This window comes from Phalacrocorax carbo, chromosome 18 (genome assembly GCF_963921805.1).
Source record: "Phalacrocorax carbo chromosome 18, bPhaCar2.1, whole genome shotgun sequence".
NCBI lineage: Eukaryota > Metazoa > Chordata > Aves > Suliformes > Phalacrocoracidae > Phalacrocorax > Phalacrocorax carbo.
Genome location: NC_087530.1, coordinates 7,136,822 through 7,148,529, shown reverse-complemented (window position 1 = coordinate 7,148,529; position 11,708 = coordinate 7,136,822). Strand labels below are relative to the sequence as shown.

The window sequence follows — 11,708 nt, the reverse complement described above, 5'->3', positions numbered from 1 at the left end:
AGGCTCATGTTGGGGAGCAAAAAAAACCCAACTCTCCTACATCCACCTGCGTGCTTCTGCACCTATCACACAGCTAAAGAGAAACAGAACATGTAGGTGAATGGAAGGACACAACCACAGGAAGGAACAGGTAACAGGCACGAGGTACCTCTTCTATTCAAGTTCTACATTAAATTGGTGACCAGTAAATGTCCCCTTAGCAATACCAACAGGGAGTTTGTGGCCAGCATGCTAGACAGGAGGCTGTGATCCCTGCACATCAGCTTCCATGTTCTGCTGCTCACTCTGCTGCTGGAACTCCAGGCGAGTCTGGCGGTTGGACTCCAGCAGTTCTTTCAAGCAGGCATGTAGATAATCATTCTTCTCCTCCAGGTGATCCAGGCAGGAGTTGATCTGGTCCATCATGGAGTTTATTGCTGCATATTCTAAAAGGAAGGGAAATGAGAGACTGAACAACGTAAGTATATTGTCACTGCAGACCAGTGAAGGCAGTGAGAGCTCTTGCAAAACATGCCCATGGCATTTTGGCTGTACCTTATATGCCACTGGGTGCATGAAGTAAAATGCAACCGAATCCCTGCATGTGTTGTGTTCACTGATCGAATGAGACCAATGGGAAGTTGGAGGACTGGTAACAAGATCTACGGCAAGTTACCTGGGCAGTCCAAACCTGTTCTGACAGCCTTCGATGTCATACATAAATAGCTGACCACATGCTGAGTGCTACCGTGCAGTGATCCGCATTGCAACAGTACCAAATAAACCCCAAGGACAAGTTAGCCTTTTTAGCTAGCCTTGGGGATCACCTTTCCTGATGAGGGTGCCAGCAGTTTGGCAGTGTGCCCAAGTGTGAACACCCTGTGAATTATTTGTGTAAGGCTCCCAGGCTGGGATGTGCTTCACAAGGGCCTGGGGTGGGGGTTAGACTGCTGAAACAGCCCAGCCGTTGCAGTGGCAGGAGCAGCGATGAGCCCAAGGGTGCTGGCAGTGGCCCCATTATTTCCAAAGGGGAGGTAAGTGTGGGGCACCAGGTTTGACCACAGGATTTCCATGCACCATTAAGGCTTTGGGTACTTCAGATTAAAACCAAACCCATTCAGGATGATCCTGACAGTTGGCTCCTTACGCACAGCATTTGTTTTGAGTGCCAAAGTTTTAGCCTCAGCACAATGCCATTTCACAGTGATGCGTATTAGCACTGTTAATCAGATTAAGATAGCTGTGCTACTGTGATGAAACGCTTGCTTTTGGATTGCTCCAAGCAATATTCACACAATCATAAAGAAAAAAAAAACCAATCCCTGAAAAACTGGACAAGATAAACCTCTGCTGACAAGTTAGTCAGGAACTGGAAGCCTGGCAGCAGCTGAAACCCTGGAGGGTCACAGGAGGCCCCAGGCGCAGCCAGTCCCATGTTCCCTTCTGAAGCTGCACGGGCTGAGCATGTACAGGGTAGCAGGCACGGAGCTGTGACCCATGGGCTGATGTTTTTGAGGATCGTGGGCTGCAGGACAGGGAAAGATGCCTGCGTGGGTGGGACAAGCCCACACCTCACCAGCTGGGGCTGGCTCCTCTCCATCCGGCTCCTCTGAGCAGCTGGGGGAGCATCAGAGGCAACACACAGTGCCTGGCTGGAGCACTGCTCTGAGCTAATGTGGAACACAGAGGAAATGAGGAGGATATCTGGGCACCCTTGTCCTATGGATGAGGGTCAAGCCATGCTGCAGTCCTCCAGCCTCACAAGCCCAACTTTGCCCCTCTAGGTTGCCCCCTTGACACTTTCATAGGCAGGATGCCCAGAGCCCCCAGCACACCAGCCCCAGGCGCTGCCGTTATCGTCAGCTTTAAAAGAACTATGAATATTTAAATACTGCAGTTATCTGAATTCTTAATAGCTAAGGAGAAGTTTCAGTAAAAAAAAAAATTGTCCTCTTTTTCTTGTACTACTTTGGAGCCATTCACAGCAGCGCTGCAGCCTTTAGTTCTTTGGAGAATAGCATCTGTTACATTTAAGCTTGTTTATAAAAGTTTGGCCTCACAGGTATATGCAGAGGTGCCATTATGAGCATGAGCGTTGCTGATGTGCTTGCATTTACAAATCAAGCCCGCAGACACATTCTTTTGGCAGTTATCAGTATCTTGCAAACCTGTTTCAAGGTCTATGATATCTGCATGTCCATGAGTTACAGCTCTTTACTTCAACCTAGTATTAGATGCACTATGTGCCAATTAAATGGTGGGCAGATCCCAAGCAGGTATGGTAACTACTTCTGATTAACGTTATCATCAACTTGGCAAGAAGTCCATCATCACAGCAGGAGCTAACTGTTCTCAGCGCCTAGAGCTCAAGCGAAGGCCAGATAAGTTGGGCAGCTTTGGGAGGTAAAAAAAGAAAACATTTAAAATAGCCTGTAAAAACATTTTATTTGGTTGTCTTCTGTTCGTTGCAAAGTTGGTGTATTTTTGTGGAAACTTAACTGCCAATGAAAATGTTGACCAGGAGTGTGGCGATCGCATTGTTTACTCTTCTGCATTCTGACAAGAACAGTTGCCAAAAATAAGGTTTCTATTTGAGATCAAGGAAGCGATCCACAGCTTCAGCTCCACGAGACCAGGAAATAGCTACAGATCTTTATCACCAGCTACTGCACATAAAGTCCCAGTGAATTACAGGCGGAACAACTTAATGCAGAGACTCGATGTAGATCAGCTTTAGTGACTGTCACATCCAACGGGTGTCTTAGCTCTTCAAAATTTTGAAACGCAAATCACTGTGATGATGCAAAGCAGTGAACACTCTTGGGGTGTTTCAGGGCAGAAATGATCCTCCTGTCACTGCAGGTGGATCATGGCCACAACTATGAGATTCACCTCTGTGGGTCCCATCTGGGAACCGAACGGTGTTTTGGGAAACAGCATAACCCAACTGTTCACCGTTTTCAAGAGAAGAGTAGCCAAGTGCTTACCCACTTAAAGATTTCCAACTTTAAGAATGACCTGTACACACATAACAGCTCTGCTGTTGTCTTGCTTCCTCCATTGGCTTTTTTTAACTGGCTGGGGCAGTATCGGAAATTTCATACCTAGGCACTGCAAAAATGCCCCGAAGTGGAATTTGCCAAGCTAATGGCATTGAGTTCAGTTTTTCCACCCATGACTTCTTCTCCCAGATCTGTCCTAAGGTTGCAAAATCCAAACGTCCTCTTTCTCCCTGGCCATCCCCACCCCGGACACCAGCAAAAGCACAGAATAATCTTTTCACAAGAAAAAGAAAACAAAAAAATCCCCCAAGGCAGCACGCAGGGGCCCCGCACCCCATCGCGGGGCGGGAACCACCCCAGCCCCGCTCAGTTACCAAACCCGCCCGCCCCGCAGCTCCTCGCCTCCCGCCGTCCGGCGGAACATCTGGGCACAGCTCGGCCTCGCCACCCGCGCCTGCAGACGGGCCCGCGGGGACCGGGCCAGGCCGGCCAGCCCCACCGGGGGTGCTAGGCGGCACCGTCCCGGGCCGCCCCCACGCACCTTCCTCCCCGAAGCTGTCCCCGTCCTCCTCCTCCTCCTCCTCCTCGTCGCCGTTGCCGCCGGCGCCACCCACCGGCACGTGCGGCTCCCCGTTCGGCCCCGACATTCCGCCGCCCCCGCGCGACGCCGCGGCAGCCCCCCGCACGGCGCGCCGGTGCGCCCGCAGGTCGGCCAGCCAATGGGAAAGCTCGGCGCCTCTCGCGTCACGCGGGCCGTCCGCTGGGCGCTGGAGTAAAGACTGTGGTTAGCGTGCGGGACGTGGGGCGGGCGCGGCGCGGCGCGGGCGGGAGTGGCCGGCCGCGGCCAGCAGCAGCAGCACCCCCACCACCCCCACCAGCAGCTGCTCCGCGCTTCCAGCTTCCGGGTGTTTTCCCCAAGCGCGTTCCCAAAGGGGAGCTGTCTCCTCAGCCCCCGCAAGGCCTCCCTGTCCCCTGCGCTCTCGCAGCCACAGCGCACACCGGCACAAGCAAGTGCATTTGGGCACCAAGTGAAGTTGTCCTCGGGCCGCCATCGGCACTCGGCGCTTCTCCCCCCAGCCAGCTAATGATCTCTGTGAATAGGTCTGCACCTCTGCCCCTGAGGAGCCCCAGGGCCATCTCGTGGGTGCTGCAGCCACAGCAGTGAGGGTTTTGCTGCTGAGCTCTGAAATGCAGCCACATCACCAGCGCGTCTTCATCCCCTTCGGTCACCTTCAAACATCCTCTTCCCTGAAGGAAAAAACACACTTCTTTTTGCCCTTCCTTGTCTTTGACCCAGTACTGGTCGTACCTCACGTGCCCCAAGGAGATCTAATGTGTGTGGCTTTTTCATCCCAAGGAGAGATCACTGGGATTAAAATAACTTTCAATTAGAGCATTAATTCAAGCAGCGCTCCTGAGATAAACCCGGTTTAAGAACTCTGTTATTAAGTGGGTATTTGGGACAAAGAAGAAAGAAAAAGTTATGTTCTCATTTAACATTGCAACCAGCTCTTCTCCTTTCTGTGGGGTAACCCCACCACACGTTGCCGAGTTGGGCCCATGTTGTGCCCCAGGTGGGGGAATTGAATGTTAATTAACGGACGTAACCATGCTTTAATGAAAATGATGACGACTTTCAGAGTGAAGGTTTGAACTGTGGGTACATGCAGTCAGAAGCAGCAGCCCTTACCAGGCAGGACATGATCTCAGAGAACAGATTATTTTACTTCTACTTTATGCTTTGGTGTCTTTTCAGAGAACGCAAATTTTATAATTGCTGTGACAGAGCAGGGCTGTGCTCGCTGTGGCTCTCTGCAGCCAGATGGCCTTGCTGTGGCCACCTCGTGTGGTGTTTAACAACCCAGGGCTCAGTTTTGGGGCAAGTCTTGTTTAATATCTTTATCAATGACCTGGATGAGGGGACTGAGTGCACCCTCAGGAAGTTTGCAGATGACACCAAATTGGGTGGGAGTGTCGATCTGCTCGAGGGCAGGAAGGCTCTGCAGAGGGATCTGGACAGGCTGGATTGATGGGCCGAGGTTAATTGTATGAGGTTTAACAAAGCCAAGTGCTGGGTCCTGCACTTGGGTCACAACCACCCCACACAACGCTCCAGGCCTGGGGCAGAGGGGCTGGGAAGTGCCCGGCGGAGAAGGCCCTGGGGGTGCTGGCTGACAGCCGGCTGGGCATGAGCCAGCAGTGCCCGGGTGGCCAAGGAGGCCACCAGCCCCTGGGCTTGTGTCAGCACTGGTGTGGCCAGCAGGAGCCGGGCAGGGATGGGGCCCCTGTGCTCAGCCCTGGGGAGGCTGCACCTCAAATCCTGTGTTCTGGTTTGGGCCCCTCAGGACAGGAAGGACATCGAGGTGCTGGAGAGTGTCCAGAGAAGGGCAATGGAGCTGGGGAAGGGTCTGGAGAGCAGGTCTGATGAGGAGTGGCTGAGGGAGCTGGGGGTGTTTAGCCTGGAGAAAAGGAGTCTGAGGGGAGACCATATCGCTCTCTACAACTGCCTGAAAGTGGCTGTAGTGAGGGAGGAGTTGGTCTCTTCTCCCTAGTAAGAAGCAATAGGACAAGAGGAAATGGCCTCAAGCTGCATCAGGGGAGGTTTGGATTGGGTATTGGGAAAAATGTCTTCACTGAAAGAGCGGTCAGGCATTGGAACAAGCTGCCCAGAGATGTGGGGGTCACCATCCCTGGAAGTGTTCAAAGAACGTGAAGACGTGGCACTTGGGGACATGGTTTAGGAGGCCTGGGGGCGTTGGGGTGACGGTTGGACTTGATGATCCTGGAGGTCTTTTCCAATCTTAATGATTCTACCCGTTAGGAGCTTCGCTCCTCACTGCAGAAACATGGCCGCCATTTCAGGGGCGGGAGAGGGGCGGGGCGGTTCCGTCAAGCCCCGCCCCCAGGCGCCCTCCCGCGCCGTGCCGGGAAGATGGCGGCTGCCGGCAGGGCATGGCGTGCCGCCGCGCTGCTGCCGCCCTGGCGGCTGCGGGCTCCGCGCCAAGCCTATGGCGGGGCGGCAGGAGCTGGCGGCGGCATTGGCGTTGGGGGCGGCGGGGGCCGCCTGCTGCTGGGCGCTGCCTTCGCGCTGGGCGGCGGTGCCGGCCTCTACCTGGCGGCGCGGCAGCGCTTGCGGGAGCACTCGGCCGCTGAGGTAACGCGCCGCCGGGCCCTGCTCGCCGCCTGATGCGGCTCCCCCCTCCCCTCCCGGCCGCCCCCCGCGGCTCCGGCCGCCTCCACCCCCGGGTGCCTCGCCGGGCGCCTGCCCTTCCCTCGCCCCGAGCCTTGGCGAGGCCCGGGCACGGCCGCGGTGGCGAGACCCTGGGGAGGAGAGCTTGAGGGAGAGCGCAGTTGCTTCCCGCTCTGCGAACCTGCTTTTGCGGCGGGTTCGGTGAGGAAACCGTTTAAAATTGTGGAAAGAATGCCTGGCTGCGTTCTGCTTGAGGAGCTGTGAGGAATTCCTGTCAGAAAGCGACAGCTTGCTGGGGAGATAAAGCAGCATTGCCTGTTAGAGTTGTTGCTTTTTTCCAGTACCCATGGAGGGTTGTGTAACCCAATAAATTGTAAATGAGAAGCAAAGCGAGACGACTGCATTTTTATAATGCATGACTAACGATTGGTTAGTTTCTCTCAGATCGCTGAAGTACAGCGGTGTTGGGAAGCATCCCTCACCCGATGGCTCACTGTGCTGCCCCGGGTTCTTCCTGCCTTGTCTCAGTTGTGTACAGGCTGGTTAATCCCAGGAATCTGAGCTTGGGCAGATGAATGCTTAAAATCAAAAACAAACTCTGTGCTGTCCTTACTCCGTGGCCTCCACAGAGGTTATTGAGGGGGAAAAATTGAATTGAAAAAGCTTATTTGGTTTTGATTTACAGATTATTAAAATATGGTTTTGTTCTTCTTTAGTTTCAGAATCATGTAGAAGGGTAAGCCATCTAGATTTAATTTATTTAATATGGTTGTGAGTAGGAGTTTCCAGCAGATTAAATAGATGTTTAGAAAAACAGGTGTGTGGTGCCAATGGAAGGTGAATATTTGTGATGCCATTTGCAGAAAGCATCTTTCAGCCAAGATATGTTGATAATCAGATGTTAAAACAATGTTGATGACTATGGCTTCATGACAAAAATAAGAGTGGAAGGAAGGATAATATTTATATTTTTAGTAGAAAATCGAAGCTTCTGGTCTCTTCCTTCTCCAGCTGCCTGCAGGGAGTCTGCAGCTCACTCTCTACCAGTATAAAACATGTCCTTTCTGCAGCAAAGTCCGAGCCTTTCTTGATTATCATGGACTACCCTATGAAATTGTGGAAGTGAACCCCATAATGAGGAAAGAGATCAAATTCTCTTCCTACAGAAAGGTGCCTATCCTGCTAGCCAATGCTGGAAGCCCTCTGGTAAGTCTTACTGTGTTGAAAGCTTGGTTTCCCCACAAGCAGTGGTTTGGAGGCTTGTCTCTGTGGTTTATCACATGCAGTATTAATCTTTAAATCATCTTTTAGTCTCTCAAGAGCCTAAGATTTGCTTCATAGTCTCCTCTGCCTTGACGTTATTAGAGTTTTTCTGTTGGTCTTTCTTAAAAGGCATGTTTGTGTAGTGACTCTATAATCCGGTGATTATTTAGCTTCTGTTAGCCCTTATGAGGACATATCATTTGTACCAGTGGTAACAGGAACTGCTTATGTCTTATGCGGAAAAGAATGACATTGCAAGAATACTGAAGATTCAACTTGGCTCTCTTTTTTTTTTTTTTTTTTTTAAATATCTTAGTGTTACTTTCCCTCTTTGCTGTCAAGAGCCTAAATCCAAAACTCACTAGTACTGCCTGCGTACCTGGCTGTCACATCCTCTGTTGTCAGAATTAAAAACAAATTTGAAGTGATACTCTTAAACAATCACAGAAGACATCTGAATGTAGGGCTGTCTTTAGGTGTGCAGGGACTCCTGTGGAATGCATGGGAGGAAAAGGGTCTGCAGTACTAACCTGCAGCCTCAGGCATTCAGGGGAAAAGGTTTTGAAAAATTTCCTTTTCAGTTTCACCAGCTTCTTTTAAAAGTTTGTTTTAATTCTGTTTTTCAGCAATTAAATGACTCTTCGGTGATCATCAGTGCAATAAAGACATATCTCATTTCCAAGTAAGAAAACAGGATGATGGGAGAAGAGTTGAATGTGAATGGTCCTGTCGAAATAGAGACTGAGAAGACTCTCTGAGTTGGTCATAAGTATTGTGCTGACCTTGGTCTCTGAAGCTCCGGGTGTTTGGCCCAGCCAGCCAGAGCCTGGCTGTGATGATGTGGATGGTGCCTGTATATGTTGTGATGTGTGTGCAGTTAAGCAAAGCTTTCACCTTTCAGAACTACTCTTTTTTCACCTGTGAGATTCACTTTGCACAAAACTTACTTAAACATGAACTAGTGTTAGTCCTGGTACTAAGGTTACGTTTAGCCAGTTATAACATCTAGAATGAAATTAAATTGCTGTGCCTGTGGCCTGTCCTTTAGGTCTGTGCTACAAAGTGCCTGCAAAAAATTCTGCTCTGACACAGAGAAAGGTGTGTACACTAATAGTTACTCGCAAATAGCTGTTCAAGTCTCTTTTAAAAAAATATTTCAAATAGAATTTGGAACCTTGTGCACTTATTTTTAGAATAATACATTTTAAAGTGAGTATCTTTCAATCTGTCCTTTGCCCTTCCTTGTTTGTAGAAGCCAGATCTGTGCTAACTGTGTTTCTGTCCACAGGAGGAATAGCTTAGAAGAGATTGTGTCCTTTTATCCTCCTATGAAAACAGTGACTGAGCAAGGCAAGGAGGTATTTGAGTATGGGAATAAATACTGGCTCATGCTGGATGAGAAGGAGACAAAGCGAGTCTATCCTGTCAAAGAAGTGAGAGTGTAAGTACTCTGAAGTTTCTGGGCTCTCCAAGTAGGGTTACAGCCTCCTCCAGATGCACTCGGGGATGGTGTAGATATAAAACCCCACGGGTGCTGACAGATCCTGTCACACCCCTCTTAGTGTTTAAAGCCTTGGTAGTTGGGGTGGTTTTGCTTACATAATTTGAAACAAAGCCGTTAGATGGCCTAGTTACCACCCTCGCGGTCATGCTAGCCTTCAGTTGCCTCCAGTTTCCTTCTTTGCCTTTCCTTTATGTCGCAGGGGGGGTGCTATGGAGTGCTAGTTTCCCTTTCTGCTTTAGTTCTTATATTTGGAGGAGAAGCTAGTGCTCTTAGTCTTAATTTTAGTTTGAGATTGGAGGAGCCTTGCCAAAGATAACAATCCTGAGTGCATTTCAGAGAGGTCACCAGAGCACAAGGCTGGGCAGGAGTTTTTGACGTATTTGTCCTTGGCAGAACCTCTGTCTAACACCACTGGGAATCTGCCTGCCTCCTGCAGCCCTGCAATCTGTACCTCATTCACAGAAAAGTTTCTCTTGAATGTTTTAGGGAAGAAATGAAGTGGAGAAAATGGGCAGACGATTGGCTCGTCCACCTCATCTCCCCCAACGTTTACCGTACCCCCAGGGAAGCCTTGGCATCTTTTGATTACATTGTCCGTGAGGGGAAGTTTGGCACCATGGAAGGTTTCTTTGCCAAGTACATGGGGGCTGTTGCCATGTTCTTCATTAGCAAGAGGCTGAAGAAAAGGTTGGTACTGCTGAGCACCAAGTAAGCAAGAGGAATAGCTCCTTAAAGTCCTTAGATGTGTACCTCAGATGTCAAAGGGCAGAATCTCAGTGTTTTAAGCCAAACTAATCCAATGTAACATCTGTACTACTTCAACTGGAGGGACTGAACCCCTCTACTCAGCTACTATTTAATCACTAACTGTCCCCTTTACTCTAAAATACCTTCCTAATTCCCAGCCAAGGGGTTAAAGAAAGGAGCAAACCAGTGTCTTCAAACGATTTCTTTTCTTTATCCAGACATAACCTTCAAGATAATGTCCGAGAAGACTTGTATGAAGCAGTTAATGAGTGGGTAAAAGCTATTGGCAAACATCGACTGTTCATGGGTGGAAACCAGCCGAACCTTGCTGACTTGGTAAGGGGTTAATTCCTGTATCTGTTGTTGGGTGTGTTATGAGTCATCCAGCTCCTCATCTGTGTGAAACAAATACAAACATAGGCAGAGAAGATGAGTTACATGAGATACATTATCGATGTCCTTTGTGCAATAATACAGTTCCCACATGAAGGGGACTTAGAAATATTTGTGTTACATATGGCGGCATCGGTTGTTTTCCTCCAGGGAATTGTTTCCTAAGATGGAACCTGCAGCCTCTGTCTGCAGGTGGATGTTACTGATCATGTGGAAGCACGATAAAAGCAGGTTACAAGCCAGGACACTGCTCTGGCTTGTGAATGCTGGTGAATAAAGCCTCACACCTGCACAGGTTTTATTACATTCAGTGCTGCTGAGGTTTCCTTTGCAGGCAGCAGTGCAGAGTGGAGCAGGATTCATCCCCTGCACCAGAAGTTCTTGGAATCCAAGTGAAGCATTTCACACTAGGGCTTGATGCAGAGATGCGATTAAGTTTTGCCCCAAAACTGCACGTAGATACTGATCTTTCCTTACTGTTTCCTCATGAAAAAACACGCATATTCCTAACTACCTTTCTGCCATTCAGTCTTCCTTGCTAATCAGAGTGGTGGAGTAGGTGGCAGGACAGGGGAAAGAGCCTTACTGGCTGGGCTGTTGGGCCACTCATTGGTACCCTAAGCCACGCTCCACCATGGGCTCTTTCAATGGTGTTCTGATCTGTATCCTCTGGCACAGGCAGTGTACGGGGTCCTCCGAGTCATGGAAGGGCTGGAAGCCTTCGACGACATGATGGTTCACACCAAGATTCAGCCTTGGTACCAGCGCATGGAAGAAGTCATCAAAAAAGCTGAAGTTGCAGTCTGATCCCAGCTGCAGCTGCCTTTCTGAAGTACTTGCATGGTAAAAAAAAAACAAAACAAAAAACCAAAACAACCCACTTCAGAAGGAATGGCATGTATTTTTTAAGAGTTGAATGGACTGGTCACCTGTAATGGACTGATGTGCAGGCACAGAGACTGTCCTGGTGAGCGTATGAACTGTCAGTGAGCAAAGGGATCCAGCTGGGTGTGTGTTTGAACATGATACTTAGAAGGACAGGGATAGGTAAAAGGAAGGGTTCTTGGATGCTGCTGGAAAGGAGAAACTCTGAACTGAAGAATGCAGCAAATTGGTAAGAGCCATTCTCAGAGCAGGTTACTGTAAAAGCAAGCCGCTCTTGGCTAGTAAGTGTAACAGCCACATCAGGTATGGTAGGTCTGAGCAGCTCTTGCTTCAGGCTGTCTTCCACTACTCATCGGTGTCGTCGGAAGTGTTTTACTGACTGAGACACTGGATACTAGTTTTTAACTGACAATTTTTCCTGCAATAGAATCCTGTAAGCCCAGTGCTGAGGGAACGGGAGGAATCCACAGTACTGGGAAAGGCGTCCTTCCTGTGACAGAAGCGATGCTGCACTTGGCAGATTGTTATGCTTTTACTCTTCCATGTAAACGGTTCTTTCAGTACGTGATTCTGTACTGTCTGCAAGGATAAAGGCTTGCTTCTTTCTGCGCCCTTTGTGAGATCTGTGAGTTCTTGCCTCACCCGTTACCCTGGAAGGCACGTCCTACACAGAAATTGCTAATGCTGAGCAGTTATTTGAAACATTTATCTCGCATGAAATCTCTCTGGAATACCCCTGAAAATC

At 49.5% G+C, this 11,708-nt stretch overlaps 2 protein-coding genes across 2 annotated transcripts; one reads left to right on the top strand and one right to left on the bottom strand.

Moving 5' to 3' along the window:
- Nucleotides 1-124: 124 nt before the first annotated feature.
- Nucleotides 125-3,702, bottom strand: BBLN (bublin coiled coil protein). Its single transcript, XM_064469155.1, has 2 exons — nt 3,523-3,702; nt 125-425 (listed from the first exon to the last, which is right to left on the bottom strand). The coding sequence occupies exons 1-2, from the start codon at nt 3,626-3,628 to the stop codon at nt 232-234; spliced, it is 300 nt and encodes a 99-aa protein (XP_064325225.1). The 5' UTR covers nt 3,629-3,702; the 3' UTR covers nt 125-231.
- A 2,184-nt stretch (nt 3,703-5,886) lies between these two features.
- PTGES2 (prostaglandin E synthase 2) lies at nt 5,887-11,571 on the top strand. The gene is made up of 7 exons (XM_064469104.1): nt 5,887-6,135; nt 7,183-7,377; nt 8,061-8,116; nt 8,723-8,875; nt 9,425-9,625; nt 9,904-10,021; nt 10,757-11,571. The coding sequence occupies exons 1-7, from the start codon at nt 5,914-5,916 to the stop codon at nt 10,883-10,885; spliced, it is 1,074 nt and encodes a 357-aa protein (XP_064325174.1). The 5' UTR covers nt 5,887-5,913; the 3' UTR covers nt 10,886-11,571.
- Nucleotides 11,572-11,708: the final 137 nt, after the last annotated feature.